Source organism: Rhinichthys klamathensis, unplaced genomic scaffold (genome assembly GCF_029890125.1).
Source record: "Rhinichthys klamathensis goyatoka isolate OS25496 unplaced genomic scaffold, OSU_Roscu_1.1 h1tg000196l_1, whole genome shotgun sequence".
NCBI lineage: Eukaryota > Metazoa > Chordata > Actinopteri > Cypriniformes > Leuciscidae > Rhinichthys > Rhinichthys klamathensis.
The window spans coordinates 3,519,140-3,538,328 of record NW_026606722.1 but is presented as its reverse complement, the minus strand read 5'-3'; the positions used below and the strand labels follow the sequence as shown (position 1 = coordinate 3,538,328).

Below are 19,189 nucleotides of genomic sequence, written 5' to 3'. Positions count from 1 at the left end.
ACCTATTTATTCAATAATACTGATGCATTCAGTACCGAAGCAAGTGGTTCATTGAATCATTCACTCAGCCAATAAGTTCAAAAACCAAATTCATTCATGAACTAAATACCACTGAGCTGCTCGGAAATGCGTAACGGTTCTGCTGTGGATCTGTTTGTAACTACTTATAGCTATATTTATTTATATTTACTATTTAACAACTATATTTATTAGTAAATTAGAGCTAAAATCCCCCAAAAATGCCTCTTGTGAATGGTTTGATATACAGATGTGAAGCCTATTTGACTTTATGACCTGTCACATTCAACTGAAAGAATCTCCGAGGTTCAGCCATGCTTTTGATGAAATCAACCCTGCTGACCTCGTGGCGAAGTGTCTACCTCTCAATATCCGTGCAACGTCCTGACCATGAACCCATATGCGCACGTGCACACTTACCTCTCCCTTCATAAATCACCAGCCGAGGGATTAAGGATGTGATCTTCAAAGAAGCTTAGAACTGCCTGTTATTTACCTAAACTGTCCTCTGCCTGGCTCTAGCCCCATACATAAATGCACTCATTGTTTTAACCCACACAGGAAACTGATTTCAAAACCAGACCAAGCTGTCACAAAGGATAAACAAAAAGTTTTTGATATGACTGCCAGGAGAGAAAGAGAGTAATGATATATACACCAATGATAACATCAGAACAGGTACGCGACTCCATCAGGGTATTCCTCAGTCCGAAGAGAGAGAGAGAGAGAGAGAGAGAGACAGTGACACAGACAGTGATCTCTCAGAGGACGGAGGCTTGGCAGCACTTGAATTTTGAAGGTTACCAGAGGTTTGGCTGGGATGGAAGGTGGAGAGAACCATATGGCCCTACTGTGAGAGATATCGCAGAGTCACTGGCGAAAGGCCTGTGAGAAATCAACTGATAGGGCAAAACCCTACCTGCTCTGTCAGCTGTTCCACACTCTTTCCATGACTCTAAAAGTGTCCTAAATAGCACTTCACTATTAGATCAGTGACATTGGGGTCATTGCCACTCCATAATTTATTCAAAAACATATTAAAGTTGAGATGTACAGGACTTGGTTCTATCATTTGGTTGTTGATTGGATGGAGGCAGATCTGAATACGAGCTTGCAGTTGATTGTAAGATAAAGGTGGGGTTTAAACGGACTAAATGATTGTAGAATCTGGTGTACTTCAACAGAGAGAAGTCTGTCGTTTCACCGGAGAATGTCTGGTCTGGCTACCATAATTTTTTTTTTTAAAAAGACACTTTGGTCAAGCTCAGGCGAGTATAACCTAACAATCCTGACCAAATATTTCAATTCACATTCTATGGCTTTTGTCCAGGGTGGACATTTTAAACTAATAAAGCCCATTACTAGTAAGGAAATAACAATTTTCATGCATTTTCATGCCCAATTTAAATTGACACAACCGGGTGGACATGTTATGTTTTACACCATTAGACAAGTCTTCTAAGAATAAGGAAAAGAGAGAAAGGTTTATGACTGATACTTACTTTGGTCTTTATGTTTCTTTCCCTCCAAGGAAATGATGTCACTTCTACAAGTCATGTGATTTAGATCAGTTGCTTAAGATTTTAAAGGGGAAGTAGCACCAATGTAAAAAGGGTGGACTGGAGTTTGAGGGACATAAACTAATTTAATGGTTGTGCACTTTAAAAAAAAAATATGTATCACAGAAAATTGCATTTGTGTCAAAGAGTAATAATACTTAAAATTGCTCATTTTGAAATGTATGTGTAACCTTGGCTTTATTTCAAAGTGAGGTAGAGAAAACATGACTGGGGAAATGGGAATTAGCCGGTCAAGTGTTTCAAAAGGTTTTATAGGGACATAAAATCCATTATATTTATAAATTAATAATTCATGATATTGATTTATTTTAATACATTTTATTTTGAAAACAATGTTTGTGGAAATGAAAATGTTACTTGTTACTTGAAACACCACATTACAGTTTCGATTTTAAACAATTTTTTTGAGAAAAAACTTTTTTTTTCAAAACTATATGAAAACAACATGAACCAATTTGAACTTCCAACATGGCCCATGAGAGCTTTTTCCTTTTCTTTGTATTCTATTGGCTCTAAACCAATCTAATTGGCACAGAAGTATTATTGGCATTTTCGCCTTATATTATGATAGGACATGTAGACAGGAAGCGAAGTGGGGGAGAGACGGGACCGGGAAAGGTCCTTGAGCCGGGACTCGAACTCGGTCGCCCGAAGCGCAATGGTGCTGTACGTATGTTAGCGCACTGCCCACGAGGCTATCAGCGCCAACTAGGACTTTTAATCCATCCTGAGATTATGGCTACATCATTTAACACTACTCAAACAACCCATGTCTAATAGCCACTTTAATTAATTTGTAATGTACAAGTAAATCAATCATATGGAGATTGAATAAGTAGGCTAGTCCTTTAACACTAATATCAGATTTCTATATAATAGGCCTAGTACATTGATTAGATTATGTGTGCTGCCCATCCCAACCTGTTAGATCTATGAGGGCTAAACTTGTGTTGGTACAGACTGAAGATAAGAATATGAGCATGACCTGACTACTGCAAAAAGTCTGATAAAGTACCATCTCTTCTCTCTGCACATCTGTCCTGAATGAGACTGTTGGTGGGTCGGACATCCCCTCAGAGAGGTTGAGAATTCATCTAATCCGTTGGTGTGGGACCTGATGGGCTTCTGACACAGATAGATATAGAGAGAGAGAGAGAGAGAGAGAGAGAGAGAGAGAGAGAGAGAGAGAGAGAGAGAGAGAGAGAGAGAGAGAGAGAGAGAGAGAGAGAGAGAGACAAACAAACACTCTCCTGTCCCACTTCTTCCTTTAACTAACATCTGGCCTAAATCTCTCTCAATCTCTCTCTCTCGCTTCTGCTCTTCTACTCTGTTTTCTTATGAGCAACAAATTGAATTTTATTATTCCCCCATCCCTAACACAGCATTTGTCTGGAACAGCGAGAACCTCTGGGTAAGAATGATGTTGTTTGTGTGCTGGGTGTATGATCTCTCCAACTACTAATCGCTTTTTCTAGGTCTTCATTTTCACCAGTGACAAATACAATTTTCATCAGGAGGTGGCATTATGGGCAGTTTATGTTTAAACATATTTAAATGATTGTTTTGAAGCTTAGATGACAATCAGCGCTATTTTTGGTAACACTTTACAATAAGGTTTCATTACACATTAGTTAAATGCATTTAACAAACTAACAATGTACAATACTTCTACCTGTACATAATTTATTAACAGTGTTGGGGGTAACGCAATAAGGCCCGTTCACACCAAGGACAATAACTATAAAGATGTAGTTCTAAAAAAAATTCTCAATATTAAAAAATAGCAGAGTTCACATCACAGCCATAACGATAACGACACAGAGAAACAATATCGTTAGAATCACTTTCAGAACGATTTTATCCAGCTGATGAACAATTAAACATTGACAGCCAATCAGAATCCATCCTGCTGTAACGAGCTCGAGCATTTAAAGTGAGATACAAGCAAGTGCTTAGTGCGTAGTGTCCTCTGGTGTGGACGCTAATATAGTTATCTTTATACAGTAGTTAGTTATCGTTATTGGTGTGAACGGGCCTTTATGAATAACTTGAGGTATGTAATCAGATTAAATTTTTCAAGTAATGAGTAAAGTAACGCATTACTTTTAAATTTACACCAACATTTTTTAAGTAACGAGTAAAGTAATTCCTTAATAGTCTGGTGAAAGAACTTTTGTTAAGCGTGTCAGAGAGGTTCTGGGTTCTAATCCACCCTTTTATAGTTTTTTTCTCTCATAAAAAACAATTACCAAAGGTGTTCATCAATGATTGTAAATCAAGAGCTGGGTGAGTGCCACGTTTGAGTGCATTTTGTTTTGTGATCTCACTGTAACGAACAGAGTCTCTGCAAGGGTGTTAAGCGATTGATTGAAGCGCTCCTCTTTGCACGAGCACCAAGAGAGAACTGATAACATTTATGGTTCCCCGAGATACCGGGAATGCGTTAGCTCACTAACACGTATGGGGGAAAACTCCTGTTTTCTCAGAATCCTGAAGCCTGATTGGTTCACATCTGTGCTTTTCACAGACAAATTGCATTTCAGCCTGCCAAAAGGGTCGGGTTTGGCTGCCAATATAAGCCATGTAGAAATGCTGAATCGTTAGAATCTTTTGACTGAGGAGTGGGTAGCATGACTCGCCTGACTACATAGTACACAAGCACTTAGACTGACAACACTCGTGCTTGAAGAGCAGGAATGTCCAGGTTGTAAAATCTGAAGATAGAGGACTGCGAGGACCAGCTCGCCGCCGCACAGATATCTGCAATAGAGATTCCGCTGGACCATGCTCAAGAGGAGGCCATAACTGTAGTGGAGTGGGCCCTAACCCCTAGGGGACAGGTCAAGTCTACTGACTTGTAAGCCAGCGCTATTGCATCCCACAATCCATCTGGAATGCCTTTGCTTCGAAACTAGCAGCCCGTTGGTGCGGCCTCCGAAGCGGCCAAACAGCTGCTCTGATTGCCGGAACCGGCTAGAGTGCTCAGTATACACTCTAAGGGCCCTGATGTGCCCGCTCGTTCTTCGGAAGCGGAAGAGCTGATAGCGCTTCCACCTGCGTTCTGAACGGGGTTGAAAGCACTTTCGGCACGTAACCTTTTCTCTGCCTGAGGACCACTTTAAAGTGGTTAGGACCGAACTCAAGACAGGAAGGTTCCACAGACAGAGCCTGCAGATCTCCAACTATAAACCAGTCTTAAGCAACATGGACCGAAGGTCAGTTGACTCGAGCGGCTCAAAGGGAGGGCCCTGAAGTGCCCTAAGGACTGTGGCACGGGTGGGGAGTGTTCATCCTCCTAGCCCCCCGGGGAACTTAACGACTAGGTTGTGTTTTCTCGATCGATTGGCCTGCCACCGGGGCGCGATTTCCGCCACGTATACTTTGACCGTGGAGGGGACGCGCCCACTGTCCAGCATCTGCAAAAATGTGAGAACTGACACAGTATCACATTTAGCAGGGTCTATTTTCCAAGCGAAGCACCAGCTTGAGAAAATAGAACATTTCTGAGCATAGAGGCGCCTTGTGGAAGGGGCCCTTGCCTCTGAGATCATTCTCATGACTTCTTGGGGAAGGCCTGACGGTTCCCATCAAGGGGCCAAATATGCAGGTTCCACAACTCTGGTTGAGGGTGCAAGATCATCCCCCCTTCCTGGGAGAGACGGCCTCTCATTAGCGGCATGGGCCACGGAGCTGCCGACACCAGCTGGACTAATTCTGGGAACCAGGGCTTTTGCCAGTGTGGTGCCATCAGAAAACCTGCACATGCTTCTTCCAGAATCCGACTGATGACCTGCGAAAGCAGGGTTACAGGAGGGATGGCATAAAGGCACAGATGAGGCAAATTCAAGGCCAGCGTGTCCATTTCCTTTGAGAAGTATATTTGGCAGTGGGAGTTCTCTTCCATCGCGAAGAGATCAACATCTGCCTGACCGAAGGAATACCATATCACGTTGACCGCCTGGGGGTGGAGTCTCCATTCCCCCGGGGGAGGTCTGCCGTGTGACAGCATGTATTCTCCTATGGGCACAGAGGAACCTCCGCATAGAGAGGGTGGTTCACGTGCCGGGCTCCTCAAACGAAAGAGAAGACAGTTCGCCAGTGTGTGCATAGGGCGGGACCTGAGACCTCATTGGTAGTTTATAAAGGCAACCACCGTCCTGATGTCCAAGCGGACCAGGACATGATGACCCCTGAGTTCCGGCTGGAACTCCTTGAAGGCCAGAATCACCATCATCTTCAGGCGGTTGATGTGCCAACTTGATATAGGGGAGCCGAAGGCTGTTCTGCCGTCGCACAGGACACCACAGCCAGTCTTGGAGGCGTCTGTCACGACCACTTTCCTCCAGGAATCTGGCGGCTCCGTTTCTTCTTTCATCTCGGCTTAAGGAGATGGAGCGGCAGGTTCGCTGAAGAGCGTGATCTGGGCGCACAGTTCAGGGGTGACGCAACGTTCAGCTTATCGCAGTGTGGGCAGCTGGAGTCCAGAAGTGCCGCCTCGGCATGGGCGCAGCCCAGGCAAGAGGCGCACTCGGAATGCTTATCTAGAGCAGGCAGGTGAGCCCTGCATGAGCTGCATTCACAGCGCGACATTTGCAACAACGTTGCTGAAAATTAGCTCTAAAATTTGTTCTTTAATTTAGTCGCCAGATGGCCACAGGGGAGACTCTAAATTGCTTTGCTTGCAGAACGCTCTTTCAATCAGCTTGCTTCCAGAGTGTCGCTAAGTCAGCTTGCTAGTAGAGATTCTGCTCCTCTGCGAGGCTCGTTCGATGGCGTGAAAAGAGGCTTCAGTCTTCTTCTTCTGCAGCGAGATGATCTTCGCGCCAAAGGAGTAAGATTCTGAAGATTTGGCATTTCTGCATGGCTTATATAGGCAGCCAACCCTGGCACTTTCGGCAGGCTGAAATGCCATTTGTCTGTGCGTGAACCAATCAGGCTTCAGGATTCGAAAAAAAAGAGGGTGTTTTCCCCAAGTTGTATATGTTAACATTAATAAACGCACTGTAAAGTAACATGAACATTTTTAACATTAACAAAGGTCATACAAGTTTGGAACAAACTTTGGAGCATGAGGTTGAGTAAATGATGTCCGAATTTATGCTTTTTTGGTGAACTATCTGTTTAAGAAAAATCAAGTCCATTGTATTACTGTACATGCTCTCTGAAGTACCCAATTACAAAACAGTATGCAGCTTTCCAAGGTAGTTCTAAGGTCAATTACCATTCAAAATTCATTAAAGGCCATTTGGTTGTCATTTGAAGATCCGGTCCAACATTAAAACTCAAGAGGGACGATCCTGTGCCAGTCGATACATGATTGATGTTCAATTCCCGTCTCACCGTCAGAAAGTCACGACCTGCACCTCTGGCTTCGTGGTTCTGGAAATATATCGTCCGGGTCAATATCACACCCCCAATGCACATCGAGAATGCTAAATCAAATCGATTGATCACCATAATGCTTTTCAGAGGGGCAGATTATGTTATAATCTATAGCACACCAGATTATGAAATAAGAGAGAATTAAATCGTGCAGTGTCATGCACAGTCCTACAAGTCATCAATCCTGGAGTCAAACGGTGAGTCTTGACCTTCATTTGGTCACAGCATAAGCACATAATCCTGCAGGATGCTGCATGCAGTAGATGCTGATCCAGCAATGCAGCGCATCAACCGTGCAGGTCACCGGCTTTCACACTGTGCCGGTTCATCAAGCTCTTCACGCGCCAACACTTTGCCAAAATGTAAATGGCAACACAAATGCATCAGTAAACATCAATATGTGTATGTGTACATCTGGTATTAACTAGAAATATGAAAAAGTCCATAAGACCACAGGTGAATATTCGGAATAATTGGTGTATACATTAACAAACATAAATGTATTATTTATACACTGCCTAGCCAAATAAATAAATAAATACATTTTTGGATTTTAATAGGCAAATGCTTAAGAGTCTATGATTGGATGCAGTGATTATTTTGTTTCTAACATGTTATATGTTTGGCAACAGTTCTTCCCATCCTAATTGATGGAGTATAGCTTTTCATTTCTCAAACAACCATGTAGGAAGACATAGCATGGCCATATTCCAGGATAATAATAATGTCAAGATTCATCAGGCTCAAATTGTGAAAGAATGGTTGGGAGGGAGCATGAATAATCATTTTCACACATAAATTGGCACCAGTCCATTAAAATTCATTAAAAGTCTTTGGGATGTGCTGGAGTCGACTTTACAGAGTGCTGGACTCATACAAGATATTGACCAAAAATGTATGCACTTCTTGATGGAAATAACATCACAACATTTATTTCCATCAAGAGGTGCATCAATTTTTGGTCAAGATCTTGTGTGTGTGTAACATACATAATATAATTATAAATATATAAACATATTATAGTTAAATGTTTTGTTTTAATGTATTATCTGCTTCATTTGATTTTAAGTGAAATGCTTAATTAAAACAGTATACAATGACATTTTATGACATTTGATATGTCCCTCTTTTGCTGAAAACAACACACAATCTGGAATGGAATCAATAACATCTGTCCGTCAGAACATTCAACTGCTTCACAAAATTGCTTATTCGATTACTGCCATAGAAATATTGAAGAATCTTAGATTTTTCTTAAACATTTTCCCCCTGTTATATATGCTTTGGTTTGAAAGTTTTAGATGAGTACAACTTAGCATTTTACTAGAATTAATTCCAGGTTTTAGACTGAATAACAGATTTTCGGTGTGGTCTCAGACATTAGGACCACACTGTCAAACAAACACACACACACACACACACATATCCAAGTCCACTAGAAGATGCTTGTCTGCAGCATGTTGAACTGGTATGTGAGCGCGCTCTAGTGGTGTGAGGGCGCACAGACAACCACCACATATATTTTGTGTAATAATAGGCATTTCCAAAGTTGGTCCCATTTCATTTATTGTGCAAATGATGGGCGTTTACATATTTAACATGTTTTAAATGCAGACAAGAGCAGTCAAAGACAAGGACAGATAGAATACTCTGTTACACACATATCATGGAATATAAAACCGAAGACAACATAAGGAGAACAGCAGAAAGCAGGATGCATCACACATACATGAAGGGTGTCCGACTCTGTGCGGGAAACACCCTCTGGCTTCTCATGACATGTTGCTCCTGCTACCGATGATCACAATCACAAACAAGGCGGACTGACTGTTATAACATTACACAGAATTAGGAGACAAAAGACAGAAGAACAAAAAAAGTGTTATCCACACACATTCACATTCAAAGAGATGAACATTGAGTTCATAGTGAATAGCTGTTGGTAATAAAACAGCTTGCAGCATCTCTAATGAACTTAAATCTAAAAAGCAGATAAAAGCAGCCTCCTCATGTGATCAGAACAGAACTGAACATCAGAGGGACGGTACCGTCATTCATGAGGATATCATCTCAATGTGTTATACGCATAACTAATGTTGCACAAATATTGAAGTAACATACCTCTGTTAAGGCAACCAGTATCATCTGTAAGAATCTGTCTGAACCCCCCTTAAATGTCAAATATTAAATAATACCATTATACTTTCAGTGCTGAAAAAGAATAAATAATACAATAAAAAACGACAAAGTCGTTAAAGCTTCAGAAAAGAAATAAAGTGCAAAACGTGCATTAAATTAGTACACATTACCAACAGTGAACCTCAACCTCATAAGTGGCAATCTATGTGAGAAAAAAACTATTCACACTGTGCAGATTAAAAAAAAAGTAGCAGTATTACAATATGAAACAGTAATATTAGGGTACAGCTGGCAGAATAAAAATGAATCCACTTATACGAGACTACGAAGAGATTTGAAATCATTAGTCAACACAAGTGCAGCATTTCTCCTTTCAGTTCATGAATGAGTTTCTTTCTTCTGCTGAACAAACAAGAAGATATTTTGAAGAATGTTGGTAACCAAACAGTTTCTGGTCCCCACTGACTTCCATAGTATTTTTGTTCTAAACTATGGAAGTCAATGGGGACTAGCAACTGTTTGGTTACCAACATTCATCTTCTGTTCAACAGAAGATGGAACTTTATGGTGAGCAAATAATGACAGAATTTTCATTTTTAGGTGAACCATCCCTTTAAGACTCCTGCCACCGAGAAAAAAAAATAACAACGCAATAACGCATCTCAGCAGAGGAGGATCAGCCACCTGCTACTCTAGAACAGGTAAAAAATGAACAGATCTGCAGGTGAGACAGAACAGCAAGATAGACCACATCACAGATGCTTGAATTGCTCAATGGCTTGCAAAAAAAAAAAAAAAACACTCCAAATCAAAATCTGAGTTAGATGAGAAAGCTGCATTTATCCAGCGACCAGAGGATTAAAAGCTATGTTTAAAAAAAGTTTATTTGCAGGTCATCCAGAACACGTCTAAATCTGCTTCAGAGCCATCTGAGGGAATAAAGGAAAATGGGATGCTAAATATTACTCATATTAAATATAAGTCACTGAAATGGCTACTAGTTATAGAATGCTGGGGTTTTTTTTTGTCTTCAAATGGTTCAACCCACTCATAACTGGTTCTGACGGGTTCTTTACACAACCGTTCAAACATTTAGGGTCAGTAAGATTTTTTTTTTTTTTTTTTTTTTTTTTGAAGGAAGAGAATAATTCAGCAAGGACGCATTCAATTGATAAAAAGTAACTTTTACATTGAAAAAAAAAAAAAACAGTTTGGCACATCTTAATAGTTTAAACATTTAATATTTTAATTTAAATTACTTATTTGTAGTTTTTTTTTTATATATATATATATATAGTATATATAAACTAAAATATGTGTATCACTGACTGGCTGTCCATATGACAGTGCGCAGTTTCATGAACTTAAAGGACAACTCCGGCGCAAAATGAACCTTTGGTCTAATAACACATTGGTACCTAGTCAACCGTTCTCTGAGATTTGTTTTCATGATAATCGAATGTAAAGAGTTTTATCTCTAAAAACTGTTTAGCGTATACCACTAGTAATGGGGGCATTTAATAAGCTATTTCTTTTTACTTATTAAATGCCCCCATTACTAGCGTTATACGCTAAACAGTTTTTAGAGATAAAACTCTTTACATTCGATTATCATGAAAACAAATCTCAGAGAACGGTTGACTAGGTACCAATGTGTTATTAGACCAAAGGTTCATTTTGCGCCGGAGTTCTCCTTTAAGCAGTTCATGTGGAGAATGGGTCTTGTGATCAGCTCACCTTCTGAGCTGCTTCTGCAAACTGCTTGGCTCCGTGGAAGAAGTGTCCGGTCTTCTCCTCCGCCCTCATCAGACGCTCCCCGCGCTCACTCAGAACCTGACTGGCCCTCCGCATTACATTCCCCATCTTCTTCCCGGCCGGAGGGGACTGGCTACTCCTGCTCCTGGATGCTTTAACAGCTGTTGCTGCTGAGGAAAGAAGCACAAACACATACAAGTCAAGTCAAGCTCCAAAAACTCTGTATTAGATACTAAACCAACTTAATATGGAAGAAATAAGTATTAGGGAATTCGGCTCTGGCATAAAGCTGCTGATTATTATTTTTTTTAAATAAATTAATACTTTTATTCAGCAAGGACACATAAAAAAAAACATTTAAGATATTTATAATATTACAAAAGATTCAGCAAATCTATTCATCAAAGAATCCTGAAAAAAGTATCACGTTGCTAGAAAACTATTAATTAGCACAACATTTTTCAACATTGATAATAATAATAATGAATGTTTCTTGAGCAGCAAATCATCATAATAGACTGATTTCTGAAGGATCATGTGACTCTGAAGACTGAAGTAATGATGCTGAACATTCAGCTTTGCATCACAGAAATATATGACATTTTAAAATATATTCAAATAGAAAAGTGGTATTTTAAATTTGACTGTATTTTGTGTCAAATAAATGCAGTCTTGGTGATTGGAATACACTTGTAATGTAATTCTGCAATGCCATTAACTGATCGTATTAACTGCAAAAAGAAACAGACATGGCAGTATATGATTAGAGCTGAGGTGTGTGGACTGGGACGTTGCATTTTGCGCCTCCAGGGCAGCTTGGCACCTCTCCCATTCATTACACACCATTCATCCATGATCCGCTGTGAAGGCTGGTGCCACTATACTCATCCCCGCTCCTCTCCCCCTCCTCAACGCCTGTCTTTGTGTCCCCGCGCATGCCTTCATCTGAACAAAGTGGCCTCTGAACTAATCGGGCCCTCTTTGCAATGGGGCCATTCTCTGCCCCTGCCGAGAGATCTATCACAACACTACAAACAACCAGCCGACAAAGCGCCCTCTCTTCCTGCCTGATCTGACCCACACAACTCCACAGACAGGAACGGATGGAAACCAATGGAACTGCCTAAAAGATGCATTTGTGATACATTGTCGAGGGGTCAATGATCATTTTTTTTCTAGTAAATGAATATGCTATTCATATGACACAATATATACACAATGACTTGAATACACCTCTTCAATGACGAACGTGTTGGTTTTCATTTGACATTTTAATAAAGCCAAAAATGTCTTCAAGGTGACAATGACTGAAAATAAGCCATTTAATGAGGGCAATAATAATAATAATTATTGTATTTATAATAAAAAAATAAGCATTCTTGAAAAGAAATCATTATTATTATTATATAATATAAATATTCTACAAAAAATCTTGAGAAATCTTAAAATAATAATAGTTAAAAAGAAGCATTCTTAAACATATTTGAAAAATAGTTATTATTATTATTAAAAATAAGCATTCTTGAAAATAAATTATTATTATTATGCAAAATAAACATTCTAGAAAAAATATTGAAATAATAATAATATAATGATTATTATTATAGTAAGAAAAATAAGCATTCTTGAACATTTTTGAAAATGATTTATTTTTATTAAAAATGATTATTGAAAATAAATATTTAAATCATAATAATATATAATTATTATATTAGCAATAATAGAAATAAATATAACAATAATAAACACTTGAAAAATGTAAACCAATACTTACAATAATAATAATAACAATTATTATTATTATTATAAAAGTAAATATTTATCAATGTGTACCCATATTGTCCATGACTTTAAAGGTATTAAAATAATCGTTTTACTTAATGGCTGCACCAACATCATTCAATTTTTGTTTTGTTTTAAATGTATAAATTATTTTCACAACAATAAGACACTAACATGTTCTCAATGATTTTGGAAACACACACACACACACACACACACACAAATCCTACTAACCTTCACGCTGAAGCCGACCCTGGTTTGCAGTCATACTGCTCTTCATTCTCTTCAAAAAAATCTTGCAGCGGTAGATGACCATATTAACAGAACAAGCATCTAAAATATGGAAAAATACATTTTGTTTTGTTACAGATCTCAGGCTTTGTCCATACTAATTAATTCTGCCAAGAGGTCACTCCAGATATCCGGCTTTCTGAGCGCACTCACCTCCCATTAGCTTTTGCTGACAGTTGACAAAGGTAGTTTGGCATGGAGCACCAGGGCTCTTCTTGTTCTCCGGAGCTCCTGGTGTCTTCTGTTCTCCAGGGGTCGGTGCTTTGCCATGCTTTGCCTCCCAGTAGTTCTGACAAGCGTGATAAAGAACTTGCACAAACATGCATTTCTCTGCATCTGAGCCGGCCACCCACTGATCAGAGGTGCGATCGAACACTAGGTCGAACTCAGGAGTGTCCTAACAAAGATTCAGAGGAGTGAGAATAATGGAATGTACTGGGAATAAAAAGCTGCATTTAGAAGAATGGTCACCTTATCAGGGTTGATGCCGTCGACCTGGCGAAGCTGCTCCACAGACCATTGAGATCTTTTAGCAAACTGTCGCGTGCCCGGATACCTCTTGACTTTAGTGATGAGGACTTGAGCTGGTCGACTGTTGGCAACTACATGGAAACACGAGTCAATAAACTTATTTTGGCTCAATAAACTTATTTCTCAAACTCACTAGTTCAAATGCTTATAAAGACACATTACCTGACAAGCAGAGAAAAGTTGAGTAGTCCCTCTTGCGACTTGCATTGAGGAACGACAGTCCTTTCCTCTTCATCCTTCTCCTCACCTCAATGGCTACCAGTAACTTTTCATCTTTTGGTACGAAGATCTCACGGCTGATTGCTGACTGAATGTTCATCTTCAAAATGCCTTGAAAATATGCCCACAATGTATGAACAATAAATGTATTTTTTGCACCCAACAGGAAATTTTGGAATATAGAATTTAAGGCAATTGACATCAATAAATATATACAGTGCTGCTGGGTAGTAATTGATTTCATGTAATCTGGATTACGTAATCAGATTCCAAAAATGAAGTACTGGTAATTAGATTATATTACATTTTAAAATACTTGCTATCAGACTGCATTACTACTTTACTTTTCTATTGATTACATGTTATTCGCACAATGGCAGTAAACTATTCATATTTCATTGATTCTACTTGTTTATGTTTTAAATTTTCCTTTCTAAATATGGTCTATATGGTCAGAAGGTCTTTCAGGTTTGTGGAATCGCACACACAGACCAGCCACTAGTCATGTGACTATCACTGAAAACTGAGAGCCACAGCATTTGATCACTGGTTTTACGGAAATAAATTCACTTTTAACAAGTGTTTTCTCAACATCTAATCAGCTCCTGATGAACAATTGAATTATTATTTGAATTATTATCACTCAGTGAGTCATTTAACCACGCATTACTGTCGTTGGAAGGCTTTTGGCTTTCAAACTAATGTACAAGTTCACTTCATTTTATATATGCAATGCAGGGATTTTTTGTATCAACTTATTGAAAAAAATATCCTCTTTGCCTTAATATTTACTTAAAGTAAGCCCTGAGATTTTAAGTCAATAAATTAGTTCAATAATAAAATTAAGTCAATAAAAACAATACAATTATGTTCATGGTTCTCTGATGTCGGTTAATGGTCACATGACATGCAGGTAAACTATTTTTTTTTCTCTTTTTTTGGTAAATGTTTTCTTTTTAAAATAGTTACTTTAATTTATTTTGTAATTACTTTATAGCTTTGTATTAAACTCACGAACCCCAGTCTGGAAAACCCTGTTGTAATGTAATAGTTAATGCACTTCATGTTGTTGATAACAAAGAATATATATTTTCTTTTTCTTCGTATTTTTATCAATATGGTACAATATCAAATTAACGTTATAATGAGTTAAGTTCAAAGTAATCGATGAGTAGTCAGAATACATTACCTAAAATTAGTAGCCTAAGATTACATTACTAAATTTAAAAAGTAAATTAAAAAGTTTAAAAAGTATTTAGAAAGTAACGTTATATAATACGGTCAAAAAGGTATCTTATTTTAAAATTTATTTAAGATGTTTAAAACTATTACGTTTGATTGTTAAATGTTTTTTTGTTAAAAAGTGAATAAATTACAGACCTCTTAGCTCACCTAGACCTTCTGCTTGATCTTCCTGAGGCTTTCTTCCTCCCTCGAGCCTTAAAGAGCAGTGAGAAGTTTCCAGAAGCCCAGTCTGTTTCTGCTGTTTCTCAAGCCATCTTTATCCCGCATGTGTTCTACTGAGAGACTGCAGGGCGTGTGGAGAGTCCCGGAGAAAACCCACAGGCTGTGGCCTATATCCCAGTGAGCTGCCTACTGAGAGAGCGCTTCAGGGCATCACAAGAGTTTGAGTCACTGAGCTCAAACACGCAGACTAGAGTAACGGCTTGGGTTTGAGACAGAGCCACAGTCACTCCAACACACTCGCTGAGGATCACGTGCAGCCCGGTTGGTAAGGATCGGACAGATATCTTTTTAATAGAAAATATTTTTAATTGAAAAACGTATTTATAGTTGTCTGTTTATGAAGTCAATATACATGACTTTATAAAAACTGTAAAGAAGTTTTTATTTTTTTTAAAGTTGACTGAACACTTCATAAGTTCAAACAAAATACATTAATAATATGCATTTGAATGAATTGTTCGATTTGAATTGATTCTATATTCTTGTTTGATCGCAGTAGGATTGGTTCCTAATATAACATAGCCTAATAAAATATACCGTTCAAAAGTCTCGGCTCAACACTATTTTTTATGTTTTTGAAAGTCATAATGCTCTTTATTTGCTCGATAAAAAATACAGTAAAACATTATTATTGCAAAATATTACAATTTAAAATAGCCTGTTTTCTTTTTGTAATATATTATCAAATGGAATTTATTCCTGTGATCAAAGCTGCATTTTCGAGATGGTCCTCACTGCAGACCATGAAATCCAGGGGGAGGAGTTGGATTTAGATCCAACTCCTCCCACCTTACATTCCTAAACCTACCCATCTCCACCCCCTGATCCCTAACCCCACCCCTAATCCTACCCATCTCACCCCCTGATCCCTAACCCCACCCCTAATCCTACCCATCTCACCCCCTGATCCCTAACCCCACCCCTAATCCTACCCATCTCCACCCCCTGATCCCTAACCCCACCCCTAATCCTACCCATCTCCACCCCCTGATCCCTAACCCCACCCCTAATCCTACCCATCTCCGCCCCCTGATCCCTAACCCTACCCCTAATCCTACCCATCTCCACCCCCTGATCCCTAACCCCACCCCTAATCCTACCCATCTCCACCCCCTGATCCCTAACCCCACCCCTAATCCTACCCATCTCCACCCCTTATATCTGGATCCAACTCCGCCCCCTGGATCTCGTGTACTGCAATGAGGTGCTACTGGAATTTTCAGCATTACTCCAGTCTTCAGTGTCACATGATCATTCAGAAATCATTCTAATATGATGATTTGCTGCACATGAAACATTTCTTATTATTAGCATTTAGCAATGTTGAAAACAGTTGTGCTGCTTAATATTCATGTGAAATTTACTTTGTCATATTTGTCACTTTGTCAATAGAAGTTCATAATTTATGTCATGTTAACTTTCACCGTCCAGCTAGAGGGACTCGTGGCACTTTTTTTCATTGCCCTTTTCCCCCCACATATTTTATTAATCATCACAAATTTGGTAAGCTAATTCATCCTGTGAAAACCATTTTGAAATCAAACACTGCGTTACCATGGAAACAGTACTTAAATTCTTTTTAGCAGGCTCCTCCCCCCATTAGTGGCGATTTCATGTTTCATGACAAAATATACTGCAACCGCACTATTTTATAATCAAAACCTTTTCTAATCTTGACAAAACACATATCGTTGGAAAGGTCTGAGACTCAAGGTTTCATGTTTGGTGATTATTTTGTGACAGAATTGTATTAATTTGTGACAGGAGAATGCATCAACAACAAACAAAAAAATCATGGAATGTGGCTGTCACCCGGTGGCTATTTTTGGTACAACACTGGTACAAATCTCATGGGAACTTTCATTTTTGTGATATCAACTTAAAATTTGGAACGCAACTTGGTTAGACATATGGCTTTGGTTTTATAGCAATTGAAGATTAAAAATTATTTTGTAAAATATTGTATAAAATAAAATACAAATATAATAAAAATACAATAAAAAAAGTAAAATGTAGCAATAATCTGCTAGGCCTGTATTCAGCATTCATGAACTAAAAACATTTCAGTTTGGATAGTGTATTTTAACGTCTATGATCAACAGTTAAGGGGTTCAATATTATCCTGCAATTTTATCATTTTCATCATTATCATAGCCCAGCTGTAAAGGCACAACAATATCTCAAATTATTAGCATGCCATTGGTGGAATAGAAAATAGAAATTTAAAACGTATAAGCAAGCGCACAAGCTCAATTTACCATCTTAACACAAATAACAAACACTGGCCCAAAATATTGTATTAGTATTAGCGAATACAAAAAAAAAAAAAGACAGGTGGATTTACATCAAAATACAGTTGAGTTTTATATTATGCACAGCATTTGACATTAACAACAAAATATATGTGAAGCATTTAACCTTCCATTTTAAAAGTGTATAGTATAGGCTACTGGTGACCTGCGACACAACCCACCGGCTGTCTATTGAGTATTGCTAAAACTAAATGACTCCTCAGAGACTAATAAAGTTATATTGCTTTCCATTTACTTCAAGATCCACAGCAACACTAGTTGATCCTATATATTAACTATAGAGTCAGGATTTAAAAGTAATTCACAGAATGAGACAGAGCAGCCGGTCGATATCAACTTTAATGAAAATCACGAGGTTCGTAAAAGAGGAACAGCTCGGCGTTCACTGAGGCTAAACATGAAGAGACACGCTGGAGTCCAGTTCTAGTATATATGCACATAATGCAGACCGTACCCTCTGACCACAGACCTAATGAAGATCTCACTGTTCGGTTTATTGGCACATTCAAGGGTGAGGTAAGGAGACATGTTAAGTGCTTTTCTCTTGTCATCGTAAAGGCATGGGGGTGTCGATTTCCAGGACTACTGTAAACAAATCATACAAAATGAATACATAAAACCTGAACTTAACACAAAAAAAAAAACGAAAAAAAAAAAAAAAACGATAGTCATTTTTTAAAATGGCAAAGTCTTTGTGACGGTGTGGTTCTTTAGTGCAGTAATACATTAGAAAACAGTTTGATATGCCGATTGTACATTGTTGGCATAAAAGAGTGTGCCGTATATGAAAAATGTTAAGTGTTTCAACCTGACAGAACTAACAGTAGATCCACTTTTAAGGATTTTTTTCATTTAAGCCTCTGTGGACTTTCTCTTTCATGCATGGCAAAGCATAAACTCTAATTCGGTGGAGATAATCATAGCAAAGGGTGCAGTTCAAATATGCAGTAGATTTCAGTGTCTATCATGCGATTGTAGAGGAGAAACTAATGTCTCGGTGTATCAGGAAAAAAAAGTAGTGGGAACATGACCGGAAATGTCTTTAAAGGAATAGTTCACCCAAAAATACCAATTCTGTCATCATTCTCCCCAATGAGATTTCCAAACCCATATGACTTCCTTTCTTCAATGTAAGACAAATGGATAATTTCTTAAAGGGATTGTTCAGCCCCCCCAAACAAAATTAAATTCTGTTATAATTTACTCACCCTTTGTTCCAAACCTGTACAAGTTTCTTTCTTCTGTTGAAATAAAAATAATACATTTTGAAGAATGTTGGTAACCAGAGAGTTGACAACTTGACGGTAGCCATTGACTTCCATACTAGAATTAAAAAAAAAAAAAAAAATACTATGAAAGTCAATGGTTACCAAAACTCAAAATATATTCTTTTGTGTTCAACAGAAGAAAGAAACTCATACAGGTTTGTAACAACATTAGGGTGAGTAAATGATGAATTTTCATTTGTGGGTGAACTATCCCTTTAAGAATGTATACTGGATTAAGAATATGCAACATGTTTCGGGAATACCGAATTAAATTTAGGTATGTTCACATTAAATTCACACGAATGGGAATATTTTCCCTTTTATGAAACTTTATGGTGCCTTTTGAAACATAAAAGCTTCAGTCTTCAAAGTTATTATCGTTAGCTAAAACTAAAAGCATTAAAAAAAAAAAACCGTTTAGTTACTTAATAAAATAAGAGACGAC

General features: G+C 38.3%; 1 protein-coding gene across 1 annotated transcript; it reads right to left on the bottom strand.

Moving 5' to 3' along the window:
• Nucleotides 1–9,875: 9,875 nt before the first annotated feature.
• Nucleotides 9,876–15,363, bottom strand: stxbp6l (syntaxin binding protein 6 (amisyn), like). Its single transcript, XM_056262876.1, has 7 exons — nt 15,090–15,363; nt 13,641–13,808; nt 13,419–13,549; nt 13,101–13,344; nt 12,891–12,989; nt 10,857–11,044; nt 9,876–10,048 (listed from the first exon to the last, which is right to left on the bottom strand). Exons 2-7 carry the CDS (start codon nt 13,795–13,797, stop codon nt 10,028–10,030), a joined length of 840 nt encoding a protein of 279 aa, XP_056118851.1. The 5' UTR covers nt 13,798–13,808; nt 15,090–15,363; the 3' UTR covers nt 9,876–10,027.
• Between the last annotated feature and the right edge of the window lie 3,826 nt (nt 15,364–19,189).

What these genes read in the sequence shown, in the direction of transcription:
- stxbp6l (XM_056262876.1), bottom strand. Translation starts at nt 13,797, where the DNA reads ATGAACATTCAGTCAGCAATCAGCCGTGAGATCTTCGTACCAAAAGAT. An exon ending in TCAGCAAAAGCTAATGGGAG is followed by an intron (nt 12,990 to 13,100) that starts GTGAGTGCGCTC and finishes TCCATATTTTAG; the next exon opens with ATGCTTGTTCTGTTAATATG. An exon ending in GGGTCGGCTTCAGCGTGAAG is followed by an intron (nt 11,045 to 12,890) that starts GTTAGTAGGATT and finishes TTCTTTCCTCAG; the next exon opens with CAGCAACAGCTGTTAAAGCA.